The 14,453-nt window shown below is 37.5% G+C and overlaps 1 protein-coding gene across 1 annotated transcript in view; it reads left to right on the top strand.

Annotated features, from left to right (window-relative positions):
• CD180 (CD180 molecule) overlaps positions 1-13,232 on the top strand; it is a 30,539-nt gene extending 17,307 nt beyond the window's left edge. Inside the window, exons 2-3 of the mRNA XM_023495787.2 lie at positions 3,748-3,914; positions 8,662-13,232. Coding sequence (XP_023351555.1) covers positions 3,748-3,914; positions 8,662-10,387 — 1,893 coding nt within the window. The 3' untranslated portion in view covers positions 10,388-13,232. The remainder of the gene's footprint in view (positions 1-3,747; positions 3,915-8,661) is intronic.
• The last annotated feature ends 1,221 nt before the right edge of the window (positions 13,233-14,453 follow it).

The following is a 14,453-nucleotide window of genomic DNA, read 5'->3' as shown; positions in this document are numbered from 1 at the left end:
TTTCTGTTCTCTCTCTGGAACTTAGTGTGGCTCAGGGAAGAATGAAGTTGGGAGTTCTTTAGGCTCTGGAGCCCTTATAAATTCAAGAGGAGAAGAAAGTTGTTGCTGCCTTAAAGTCTCCTGCTGCAAAGGCATATTGCAGCCAGACCAATTCTGCCATATTTTTTCTTGCTCCTGTGTATCAGGGTAGAAAGTGCTCCCACTGAGGCAGCAGAGTGAGAGCCCAGAAGCACCCTTGTTTGGGGGAAAAGAAAAAGGAACCAGGGTAACCCAGCTGGGGTAGCAGCTGTGCATCAATGGCTATGGGGCTCTTGCTATATACAAAGGCTGGCACCTGGGAACTGCTGCCCATGTGTGTTGCCCCACATTAGTCACTCAGCCAAATCAGAGTTTGAAATGCAGAGTGTGCATTTCAAAAACATGGTAAGAATTCGTACAAGTCCCTAAAGGACTGAGGTCTATGTAAGACAATGAATGAATTACAAATAGATATAAATATACAATTTTCATTAGTGGCAGTTGCAATGTTTCCATCTCATCCGTGTGATTAAGAGGAAAATCTGACTTCCTTTCTACGAGCTTACTCATACTTCCCATGGTAAAGGTGCCCAGATCAGCAGGAATCCCTATGAGTAAAATATACTGTAAGGCAATTAGCATGGCAGACCTGGTTACTTCAGTAAAGGTCATGCATTGGGGGCATGTGTAATCTCAAGATTTTCATGAGGGAAATGCTGATCTTGAGCCCAGGGGAACAGGAAGCTGGAGCAGATCATTATCTGGCCTAGGCAGGCTCTATGGGGGGATGGGGTGTGGTGAGTCAGAGCTACCTTTTGCTTCTCGCCTCCACCAGCACAACTCATATCTCAGTAAAAAGGAGGTGGAAAGAAGAAGTAGGGAGGGTAAAGAAGAATAGAAGTAGGGAAAGGGGAAAATGGGGAAAAAAGAAAAAAAGAGGAGATGAAGAGAAGGGCAAGAAAATTAGCACAGAGAGTAGAAGAAAGGAAGATTTAAAAGGAGGATAATGAGGGAAGGAAGATGAAGAGAGGAAAGGGGAATTTTTATGTGCTGTTTTATGGATTTCCAGTTTTGATATTATGCTAAGTGAGAAAGATGAACTTTGCATCTCTAAAAGACAGGTGTCTAGTTGATAAATGTTTGAATTTTCTTTTTATATTTAAACAGAACTAGTCTGTTGGCCTTACAATGAGATGCTTGAGGATGATGATTCCATAGGATAAAGTTTGTCTGCTGGCCTGAAAATCCTACGTAATCATTCTAAATACTGGGGGTTTGTGGCTGAGCAAGGGAGGAGACGAAAGAGAGGTGGGTCAGTAAGGTCTTTCTCAATGAGTGTCCCATTGAACGAGCCTCGTTTTATTATCCTAAAAATTTAGTATTCCTAAAAAACTCTAACTCAATAAGCATTTATCATCCCAGTTCTGTGCAGGACACTGTGCTAAGCACTGTGGTTGCAAAGACAAAGAAGAAACAGATCTCTGATGCCATTTCTTGGAAACTGTCTGAACTTTGGTCTCTACTCTCCAATTATCTTCAGTTAGCACAGGCACAGAGATGTAGAATGGGAAGGGCCTCTGATGGTGTCTGAGCCCTTGTTTTTCATAGATGAAGACTGAGATAAAGGAGGCTTGCCAATGAGGTAAGAGAGATGAAGGGCTTATCCAAAGCTTTAAAAAAATGGCACCCAGAAAGACAAGCCAGGCCCTTTCACTCCAGCTCCAACTCTCTGGAGTATCTATCCCTGGAGTAGAAGAAGGTAGAAGGCTAGGTCTAGAGTCAAGAAAACCTGAGATCAAGTCCAACGTGAGTGAGCTGGACCAGTTATTTAACATAGACCTGCGTCAGTTTCCTTAACTGTAAAATGGGGATGATAATAACAACATCTACTCGCCAGGTAAGGATCAAAGGAGATATTTGCAAAGTGCTTAGTACAGTGCCTGGCACAAAATAGGAGAATAATCATAAATGCTTGTTCTCTGCTTCCACCCCATCCCCAATCTCATCCCCATCCCTGGAGCATCTGGTCTCCCTTCTGGATGACACTGGATCTACTAATAGTGTATATCTTGGATTGCCTCCTTTGAATCCTTTGCATCATCTGTTTTCCTCTGATCTGAAAAAAGATGCCTCAAATCTGGATTGCCTGTTTTACACACTCTTTCTCTCCCTCATTTCCCTGCAGTAGTGAACTGTCCCAATTGTCTCCAGCCTTTAGATCTTACCTTTGTAGCTATCCTTTGTTCTGCCTGTCATTGACTGCAAACTTGGGACTTAGTTTTGCCACTCTGTGGTCCTGGATCTGGTACAAAGGATATACCATTCCCTCCAAGCTTCCAAGGCCTAGGACAGGACAGAACAGGTGTCTCTCTAAGATCAATGATCACTGGGCCTCCCTGAAAATATTGAGGACAGTGTTGGGTAAAGTTCTAATAAGATTAGTACAAAGCCTCTGAACTGGAAACATTTTTCCTAGACTTCAATCTCTCTGTAAATTGTACATGGGGGGAAGGAAAGAGAAGGGATGTTGAATCTGTAATTTCAATTTCTATGCAGGAAGACAATGCACAAAATCAATGCACAATAGCAACTGTTGTGCAATTTATACCTGAAGTTGTACCTGGGAGAATTAGGAGGTTAATGACTTGTCTAGAATTATATACTCAGGATATATCAGAAGTGGAATTTTAATTCAAAACTTCCTGACTTCTTTGTTACTGTTGTTGTTCCACTATGTCAGTCATGTCTGACTCTTTGTGATCCTATTTGGGATTTTTTTGGCAAAGTGGAGTGGTTTGCTGTTTCCTTCTCTAGATCATTTGACAGATGAGGGAACTGAGGTAAACAGGGTTAAATGCCTTATCCAGAGTCACACAGCTAGCAAATTCTGATGCCAAATTTAAACTCAGGAAAATGAGTTGTTTTGACTCCAGGTCCAGCACTCTAAATTCACCATATCACTTAGATGTCTAGAAGCTAGATTGTAAAGCATTTTAAATATCAACAGAGTTTACATTTAGTCCATTTTATGTATTATGTTATTTATTTTGTACTTATTTGTATTTTATAGAGGTAGTGGGAGCCACTGAAGTTTTTCTTTTTAGTAGAAATCTGAAATGATTAGATCTAAGCTTTAGGAATAGCCATGTAGAGGAGAGACTGCCGAGGGGAGAGATTGGATTATAAGGGAGATAAATTAGGAGCTGATTGTAAAAGCCTATGTCAGATATGATAAAGGCCTGAACTAGAGTATTAGCATCCTAGTGGCAAGAGGGGAACATATTTAAGGGGGTTGGCAATTAATTAGACATGATGGTCAGAGAGAATGAGCTCTCCAAGGTTCAGAAGCATTAGTAAAATATTTACCATTGTGGTCATAAAACACCTGTGCTGGGGCAGATATATATGTCAGCAATGCTTAAAGTACATGCATAAGTTTACAAAGCTGTTTTATTTGTGTTATGTCTAGGATTCAAACATATGATTCATGTAATAAGGGAATGGTTCAGCCTCAGTATTCTCATCTGTAAAATGAAAGGATTGAGCTATATGGCTACTGAGTTCTCTTTCTCCTCCAAATCTGCGTTCCTATGATTTGTCACTAAATCTCCAATGTAGCCTGAGATGAATGTAAATGGCCCTTCTCATCCTCCTAATTGGGAAAATGTCATGGAAAAAACACTATTTGGCTCTGGTTTAAGCATTGAGATCTTTTGTTCCTTTCAACAGGTTACAGTCAACCTAACCTACAACTGTGAAAGCCTAAGACTTGAGGAGATTCCTGAAAGTCTTCCAGCCACAACAAAATTTCTTGAATTCAGTTTTAACTTTCTCCCTGATCTCCAAAATTCAACCTTCGGCAGGCTCAGAGACTTGGTCTACTTAGATTTAACCAGGTAAATAGTAAATTTCAGTGACCGTAGTGTTTTCATGAAGCAATTATATGCCTTGAGAGGCAATATGGAAAAGCAGCTAAATAGCCTGCACTGGAATCAGATACTGTAGTGGTTGGTCATTTCCTTCTTATGCTTATTTGATAGATAAGGAAAACGAGACAAACAGAGTTAAGTGACTTTCTTAGGCTCACACAGCTAGTGAATGTCTGAGGATGGATTTGGCAGGAAGACTCCAGACCTGGCAATCCATCTACTGCACCATCTATTTTTGGTTATCAGATTATCAAATTATTGACTTATATGCATCAATGGAGAGACTATCTAGTCCAACTCAGTTTCCACACAGATGAAATGATAGTATAGGGGGAAAAAAACCCTATGCTCTATATCTGGTACCCACAGGTGAGGATCGCTTAGGAGTTGTGAGTAGGAGAAAAACATCCCTTAGCAGGCTCCTACATTTTAGGTGCTGTAGTGGATAGATTGTTAGACTTAAAGTCAGTAAGGATTGAGTTCAAATTCTGCCTCAGAAGCTTGATAAATGTTTATCCTCTCTCAATTTCAGTTTTCTGCATCTGTAAAATAGAGATAATAATATCAGCTGCTTCAAAGGACTGTTATTTGAGATTCAAATAAAATTTTACACACATACACACACACATTATATAAATGTGAGGCCTTTTATCATTAGTGTAAGAAACAAAATAGCTTACCAAGAGCTCTACTGACTCACTGATGAATCTGGAGAAAATTTTATTTTACATTCTTTGAAAGAATGGGTACCTATGTGAGTAGACACACCTTTGAAACTCCAAAGACAATGTTTTATTTTATATCCTGAAGCACAAGTCCCTCCTCTGATTCCATGAATTGGATGTTACAGAAGGACATGAATCTCCACCCCTCATTACATAGGTAGTCCCTGCTCCCAAGCAGATTACATTGGAGGAGCTGGGAGAGATAAAAACCACCCTTGATTATTCCTTGATATCCTTGTAGGTTTAGTTTTCTAATCTAAGTTTCATTTCTCCAATTTAATTTTCATAACTGTGGAAACCAAATGCCTATCCATTTCTCACGTTAATTAGAATGAATCAGGTATTATAAAACAAAGGGTACCTTGATGCATACTACTGCAAAGGTAAAAGGTAGAAGGTAAAAGTATATGAAGCAGAGGGGAAAGGAAGAGATGTCCAGAAAAAATGGCGATGATTGTCTATTATCATCTTAGGTCCAACAGAAATGTCAAGCTCAGCCCTCTCTAGATTGTGGCCTGAACAATACTAAAAAGTTATTGGAAACATTTAACAAAATAAATAAAAATACAAAGTAGAAAACTGTGTTTTTAAAGACAATACGCACACAGCAATGATCCATTTCTATTTTATTTTGACAATACTATTTAAAATCACCATTTGGTGACTTTGTCTCCTCCTGGTCCTATTAAATTTTATCCTAACTCATGATAGAACTTTTGTTCCTGAGAACATATATAAGGAAAAGTACACAAGAAAAGTTCACCTTTCCAATCCCTAGGGTCACTTCCCATGTGATTTTATAATTTTCAAAGCAGTGTTGATATAAACTAATTTGATCATAGAATCATAGATTTAAATTTGGAAGAGACTTTAAAAGTTATGTAGAACAATCCTCTCATCTTAAAAAATTTAAAAAAATAGCAGAAATGCATGTGTTTTTACTGGTATGCTAACACCTGACAGGAATGAAAGATTTCCTTCCACAACAGCATCCATAACAAAACAGCTTTTTGCTGAAACACTTTCAGAAAACCGTTGCTTTTGAAAAAAAAATATTAAGAAATATTTTATTTCTGTATCATCTTTATGGATATGTGTATCTGTATATACACACACAGATACACACCACAAACTTTCCTGCCCCATTTCCTATCTATCCCTTATAACAAATATTTTAAAAGGAGACAGAAAAAATTGCAACTTTGTAAAACTAATTAATACATCAATCACATTTGATAGCATATACCATTTTTTATACCCAGAGTTCCCCATCTCTGTAATGAAGGGATAGATTTTTTTTTCAGTTCTTTTCCAGGGTTAAACTTGGTCATTATAATTCTAGAGGATGCTTTTTGCCACTTTCTTGCTTTAGGAAATAAAAAAAAAGGAAACAGTTTGAAATGTGGTGGAGAAAAAAGGCCAGAGAAGGAGATGTAGACCTGTGGTATGGAACTCATATAGAAATAGTATCCACAAATCCATAGATCCCTGCAGGTCACATTTTGACTTAGAAAACCACTCTCTAGGATTACTCTTGAAATTTGCTTTAAATTTCCTATAGTTTTTACTAAATCCATGGAATTTGCATGACAACATTATCAACAATTCATATTTCTATGTCCCTTATGGCGTACAAGACATTTGACATAATAACAGGATTTTTCTCCTCATAATAGTCCTATGAAGCAAGTAGAATATTGCATTTTATAGATGAAAAAATAGGGATTAGAGAGGGTGATTCCACTGAGTTTCATTGTTTTGTTTACTCTGCTTATCATATATATGAGTAATGGGAATGGTAACTGTAAGAGTGATAATCAGTCAACAAACATTTATGAAGCAGTATTAAAAGCTGGGGATACAAAGAAAAGCAAAAGACAGGAGCTTAAAATCAGTGGGCGAGACAATATACAACATCTATGTATAGACATGTTGCATGTATTCATAAATTGGAAATAATCAAAAAGGGAAGATACTAAAATAAAGAAGGGTTGGGAAAGATTTCCTATAAAAGGTGGGATTTTCCAATTTTTCTTGTGCAACAAGAGAACTGCATAAATATGTACACATATATTGTATTTAAGATATAGTTTAACATATATGAGACTGCCTACCATCTAGGAGAGGGGAGTAGAGGGAAGGAAGGGAAAAGTCGGAACAGAAATGATTGCAAGGGACAATGCTGAAAAATTACCCATGCATATGTTCTGTCAATAAAAAGCTATAATAAAAAAAGGTGGGGTTTTAGTCGGGGCTTTCTGGAAATCTAGGAAACTAGGAAGCAGAGACAAGGAGGAATAGAATTCTAGGCTTGCAGGACCGCCATAGAAAATGACCTGGAGTCAAGAGATGGGAGTATCTTGATAAGTACAATAAGTAAAATAATAAAATCTAAAAGAAAATAGTACTTTGACATTTCAATAAAAATATCACCATATTTGGAAAAAGAGCTATTAGTAATGCAAACACAAAAGAACTATAAATCTAATAGCATTTGCCTAAGAGGTTGATATTTCTTTTCTTTTCTTTTTTTTTTTTTTTTTAATAGCAGGTAATATTCCTTTGCTTTGGGGAAGAACTGACCCATCCTTTTGCAAATGGGTCTCTATAGAAAGACTATGTGGCCTAGAGTTTTCAGTGCTGAAACTGAAGAGGATTAAATTCTACTTCTAGCTCTAACTAGCTATGGGTAAATCCCCAAACCTCAGTGTTCTCATCTGTAAAATGAGAATAATAATGATAATACACTTAGCTCAATGGGTTGTTGTGAAGCTTCAATGAGAAAATGCCAATAAAACCATTTGCAAACTGTAAAGGGCCATGTAAATTCCAGTTATTATTATTAGCCATAAAAGGCTTATTTTTACCTATATGTGGCTGGTTATTTCCCTTTGGACTTTTAGACCTTCTTTTTTTATCCTAGGCATAGTGTATCACTTTTGGAGTTGTCTACCTGCTTCATTGAATTTTAAGCTTGCTTTTAAGCATTGTTTTAAAGATAAAAGCATCACCAAATGTCTTGATTCTCCAGCAACCTCCTATCATCAGTCATCAGCCTTGATGAATCCTCTGAAGAGTTTTTTTTTTTTTTGTCTACATAGATATGGCATTTTCTCTCCTCTAGACAGTAAACAAAAACCTTCAAGCAGATACGGGTTATAGAAGGGTAGGGCATTTGAGAAGAATTCCCACTTGGAATATCCAGAAGGGCAGCACCTGTGTGGGAAACAAGGCAAGTCCCCTAAGTGGGACTTGGAGAAATAGTATGTATGTGCGTATGTATGTGGGGAAATGTTTCAGTATATACCTAAAGGACTGTTTTAGTCTGGGAACATGATAGAGTGAAAATGTTGAATTTGGGATTTGAGTTTGTCATCTCTGTCACTTCTCTATGTGACATTGAACAAGTCATTTAATGTCTCTGAGCTTCAATTTCCTCATTTGTAAAATGAGAAGATTGTACTAAATGACCTCTAAGATTCTTTCCTGCTCTAGGTCTGTGGTCCTATGATCTCTGCCTAAGCATCTATCCATCTATTTGTCTGTCTGTCCATCTGTCTATCTCTGTATTGTCTATCTTTCTCTGTCTATTTATGTTTGTCTTTCTATGTCTGTCTGTCAGTTTATCTATTTGTCTATCTATCTGCCTGACTGTCTGCCTATCTGCTATTTATCTATCTATTGATCTATCAGTCTCTCTCTGTCCAAATATCTACCTGTCTGTCAATCTATTTATCTGTATATCCAGCTGCCTGCCTTCCTGTCTGTCTGTCAATCTGTTTCTGTCAGTCTATCTACCTCTATCTGTATGTCAGATTATCAATCTGTCTGTCTATCTACCTGCCTGTCTGCCGGTATATTTAGCTGTCTTAGTCTATCTGTCTCTATCAATCTGTCTGTCTCTATCTATCTGTCTGTGTATCTCTACCCATTCATTTATTTATTTATTTCTAACTGATTGTTCTGTCCCCTATCTCCATCTTTTTAAGGTGTGAAATTAACTGGGTACATGAAGATGCTTTTGAAAACAACAAAGACTTGAGCACCATTATACTGACTGGAAATCCCCTGATATTTGTGGCAGACACAGCTTTTGAGGGTCCTAGAGCCCTTAAGCATCTCACCCTAACCCAAACAGGAATAACCAGTGTTACGTTTATTCCAATGCAAAATTTGGGAAACTTAGAAACTCTGCATCTTGGTAGTAATCACCTTTCTTCCATCCAACTTCCCTCCACATTTCCTGCCCATAACCTGAAAGTCCTGGACTTTGAATGGAATGCCATTCATCATATCACTAAGAAAGATATAGTATCCTTGAGACAAGCATCCAACTTAAGCCTTAACTTAAAAGGCAATAACATTCTGGACATTGAGAATGGGGCATTCCATTCTACTGCCTTCCAGAGTTTAAACTTTGGAGGGATCTTTGATATTTCTATTGTGTTAAAGGGACTACAGAATTCCACCACTCAGACTCTTTGGCTTGGGTCCTTTCAAGATATAGGAAATCCACAAATAAGCTCAGACATGCTGGAGGGGATGTGTAATATGTCTGTGGAAGTTCTCAATCTACAGTCCCATCATTTCTTGATGTCAAATACCATCTTTCAGTGCTTCACCAGACTCCAAGAACTGGATCTGACTCAAACTCACTGGAATAGTTTACCCTCTGGCATCGAGGGGATGAATCAGCTTAAGAAATTAGTGTTGAATCAAAACTTATTTGACAATTTGTGCCAAATCAGTGCTGCCAGTTTCCCTTCCCTGACTCATCTTTATGTTAAAGGCAACATACACAAGCTAGACTTTGGCACAGGCTGCTTAGAAAAACTAAAAAATCTCCTGCACCTAGATTTAAGCAACAGTAAAGTTGCCTCAGATACCTGCTGTAATGTTCAACTGAGAAACCTATCTCTTTTACAGTATCTAAACTTGAGTTATAATGAGCCACAAACTTTAGAGAGTGAGGCTTTCAGAGAATGCCCTCAATTGGAACTATTGGATTTCGCTTCTACACATCTTCATACTCATGCTTCCCCAAGTCCTTTCCAAAATCTCCATGTCCTTCAGGTCCTGAATCTCTCTAACTGCCTTGTTGATACTAGCAATCCTCAGCTTCTGGAAGGTCTTCAAGGCCTTCAGCATCTAGACCTGGATGGGAATTCCTTTCACTCTGGGATCCTCACAAAGGACAATCTGCTTCATACTGTGGACAACTTACAGGTCCTCGTTCTGTCATCCTGTGGCCTAACAGCCCTGGAACACCAGGCTTTTGGGAACCTCGGCAAACTCAGGTACTTGGACCTGCAGCACAACAGCTTGACCGGCTCAGGCTTGGATGCCTTTAGTGATCTCAAGGAAACTCACCTCAATTTGGCAGCCAACAGTATACGTATCATTCCACCTAATCTTCTACCTGTCTTTTCCCAACAAAGAATCATTAATTTAAGTCACAACCCCATAGACTGTAGTTGCTCCAATATCCACTTTCTGAATTGGTACAAGGAAAATCTGCATAAAATTTCTGACCCTGAAGAGACCACATGTGGGGATCCCCCTGCTCTAAATGGGGTAAAGCTAACCAATGTAACTCTCTCCTGTGCCTTTTCAACTGTGGGAATCTTTTTTTTGGTGATATTTTTTTTGATGGGCATTACTTTCCTCATTATCTTAATCCGACGCTATGTAATTAGAAAATATGAAAACATTTAGGTCTGAAGGTTTCCAGCAAAGGATGCTCTCCATCTCTAAATGGGTGACCACTTCCTATTTCCTCTAAGCAACCTTTTCTTTTAACTTGTCTCCTGAGTCCAATGAGGATTAAATGCTTTTTTTCCTTTTTTCTTTTTTTCTTTGATGGTAGTAGGCTCCTGTGCTACAAACCACAAGGGGAACTCACCATTCTAAGCCCAAGGGTGCTGGTGATGGGGTGAGCCAGATAAACACTAGTGGGAGAATGGAGTGCTACTGGCTGGCTGCTATGTTGCTTCCACTCTTCTACAAACAAGACTCAGGAAATGATTCTTTGCTTCCCTCTACTGGTTTCTTATTGCTTCCACTTCTCTTTTAACCTAGACTCTTCATGACTTGGGTGCAAAAAAGTACTCAGGTTTCCCCCCCCCCCCCCCAATCTCTCTTTCTCTCCTTACAGTAAATAGTACACAATACTGCTCTTCCATCTTTTAAAGGTTTTTGGGTTTTGTTTTGTTTTCTTTTCTTTATGTTATTATTCAGTGCTACAGGAACATAGCAAGGAGTATTACAATATATAAAAATAATGGGGAAAGGAAGCAAGTTCATATTGACAGTAAATCTCAGCCTGTTGAAAATGTCCTGGAGGTATAGAATTCAACCTTTTTAAGGTCCTCCCTTCTTTTCTGACTGAAACTCATTTTCTTGTTTTATCTTGAAAATCAGCCAGCCTAGATCTGCCTGCATCATATGTTGGCTCAAATTCAAGTCTTCTAAATGATAGATTTGGATTGGCTGTTCAATTATCAATTAATGAACATTCAATAAATACCTATTTTGTATCAGGCACACTATACTAAGTATTGGTAATACAAAAGGTGGCAAAAGACAGTCCTTATCCTCAAGGAACACAATCTACTGAAAGAGACAACAAATAGGTACCACAAACTATATATAGGATAAATAGCAAATGAGTGGGAAGGTATTAGAATTAAGAGGAGTTGTAAAAGACTTCTTGTAGAAGATGGGGTTTTAGTTGGGACTTGAAGAAAGTTAAGGAATACAGTCTGTAGAGCAGAGGAAAAAGAGCATTGCAGGCATGAGAGACAGCTAGAGAAAATATCCAGAGCCAAGAAGACATGAAGTGTCTTTTTGATAGAAAAGCCAGGAGGCCAGTGTCACTTTAATTCCTTGGACAAGAATTGACCTTAGCTCCTTAACTGACTTCCTTAGTGAACTTATAGTACTTCTTTCACTTCCTGGGATCTCAATGACCTCAATCTCTGCCTCTCTGTGTTGACTCATTCTTTATGCCCCATTGGTGGACATGAATCAGATTTAAAATTGCTGGCCCAATTTAATAGCTAGTTCTGTCCTTTTCTTTATTAAATTAGATTGGCATCTGGATGCCTGTCTTCTTAAAGGTCATATGACCAGGGATCATTGAATAAGACTGTCATATTCTCCATCCTTAAACCTTGTCTGTATTCAACATGACTTTCTCCTATTCAGACTCATGCCTTCCCTATTCCCTCATTTCACTTAGCTTCACTCTTCATTAATAGAGATGAGAAAATAGTCATCTTGAGCCCAGTGAACAATGAGCATCTTTCCCTAGTTGGATTGTTTGCTTAGTCCTTGACAATCAGGTGCTCAGATGGATGTGTTATCAGATATCTTCCCTTCCTCTCCCAACCCTCCCATCCTTCTCCAAGGAAAAGAGATTTAATAGAATCCAAGGATATATTTTGTAAATCTTTAAAACATACAAAAAACAATGACAGAATACCTCTCTCCCCACCAAGGTCAATATGTCACTAGACACTTATAATCCCACACCTCTATTGAATCTACTCAAAGGCGACTAACAACAAATTCAATGCTGTGACCTTTTCTCAGATCTCCACTTCCTTGACTTCTGTGCAGTTTTTTGACACTTATGACCACCATTCTCCTCCTCCTAGTTAGTATTCCTGTCCTCCCTCAGCTTCCATCATACTAACTTCTGATTTTTCCTCCTATTTCTTGGAGCACTCTTCTTTTTTTTTGTTTTGTTTTGTTTTGTTTTTGTTTTTGTTTGTTTGTTTGTTTTGTTTTGTTTTGTTTTGCTTTTTCATCTTCTTCCCTTCCTCCCCTCTCCCTTGCCTAAGGCCTTAAGCAGTGATGTCCCTTTCAGGGGTCTGTCCTAGTCCTTTTCTTTCTCTTCTCTCCCTTTGGTGATTTCATCCACAATCATAGATTTCTATTATCAAATATGTACTGATTCCAATATTTGTGCATCTAGGCTCCCCCCCGTTGCCTGTTAATCAAGACTAACCTGCAAGGCTCACATCATGTGTCCAAAATTGAACTCATCTTTCTCTCTTCCTGAAGCTTCCTATCACCCTACCCAAACCTGCCTCTCTTCCTAACTTCACCACTCTCTCATCCATCCAAGCTTCAACTCTCAGACTCATCTTTCCTCCTCTATAATTTCATATCCAATCTCCACTCAGTTCTACTTTCACTACATTTTTTCTGTCCCTTCCTTTCTCTCTTCTTCCACAGCCATCAGCTAGTTCAATAACTCCAGAAACATTTATCAAGGACCCAGTATGATTACAGCACTGTATCATCACTCAGCTGGAGCACAGTAATATTTTGCTTCTCTCCTGTCACTAATCCAACCTTCACACAGATGCTAAAACCATCTATGCCCCAAACCAAAAATCTTACTTTGTTCCTCTTCTGTTCAAAATCCTTTCAAATTTCTCCCTTTGGCCTCCACGATAAAAGAAAAAATTAGAGCATTAGCAAAGTTGCAGGATTTAAAATAAGCCACACAAATCATTAGCATTTGTATATATTACTGACAAAGCCCATCAGCAAGATATAGAAAGAGAAATTCCACTTAAAATTACTGTAGACAAAATAAAATGCCTGGGGGTCTACCTGCCAAGAGAAACCAATGAACTATATGAACACAATTACTAAATGCCTCACACAAATAAATTCATATTTAAACAATTGGAAATTTATAAATTGTTCATTACTAAGTTGAGTTAATATAATAAAAATGACAATTCTGCCTTAATTGTTCTACTGTCCAGTGCTATACCAATAAAAATGCCAAAACATTATTTTATAGAACTAGAAAAAAATAACAACATTTCATCTGGAAGAACAAAAGGTAAAGAATATCAAGGGAATTAATGAAAAAAAAAATACAAAGGATGGCGGCTTAACAATACCAAATCTAAAACTATATTATAAAGCAGCAGTAATCAAAATCATTTGGTACTGGCTAAGAAATAAAGTGGTGGATCAGTGAAAGAGATTAAATACACACAACATAATAATCAAGGCCTATAACAATCAGTATTTAATAAATCCCCAAACTACAGCTTCTGGAATAAGAATTCGTTATTTGACAAAAATTGCTGGGAAAACTGGAAAAAATATATTAGAAACTCAGTACAGACCTACATCTCACACCCCATTCCAAAATAAAGTCAAAATGGATACATGATTTGGGTGTAAAGGATGATACTGTAAACAAATTAGGAGAACAAGGGATAACTTAGCTATCAGATATTTGGAAAAAGGAGGAATTTATGATGAAAAAAGAACTAGAAAACATTAAAAAAAGCAAAATGGACAGCTTAGATTACAATAAGTTAAAAGATAATTTTAATAATTTATTTTAAATAAAAATATTTAATAATAAAATTATATTAAATTAATGTAATTAAAATGTTTTTATACAAACAAAACCAGCTGAAACAAGATTAAAGGCAAGTGCAAAGCTGGGGGAAAATATTTACAGTCAGTGTTTCTGATAAAGGTCTCATTTCTAAAATATATAAAGAACTGTATAAAATTTATAAGAATACAAGTCATTCCCCAACTAATAAATAGTCAAAGGATATGAACAGACAATTTTCAGATTATTACATTAAAGCCATTTATAGTTATATGAAAAAAAATGTTCTAAATCATTATTAATTAGAGAAATGCAAATTACAACTCTTACTTACCATCTCATACCTCTCAGATTGGCTTAAACGACAGAAAAAGATAATGATAAATGTTGGAGGGAATGTGGGAA

Source organism: Sarcophilus harrisii, chromosome 1, assembly GCF_902635505.1.
Source record: "Sarcophilus harrisii chromosome 1, mSarHar1.11, whole genome shotgun sequence".
NCBI classification, from domain to species: Eukaryota; Metazoa; Chordata; class Mammalia; order Dasyuromorphia; family Dasyuridae; genus Sarcophilus; species Sarcophilus harrisii.
Note: the sequence above shows the minus strand (reverse complement) of the source record. Positions and strands in the feature narration are given on the sequence as shown.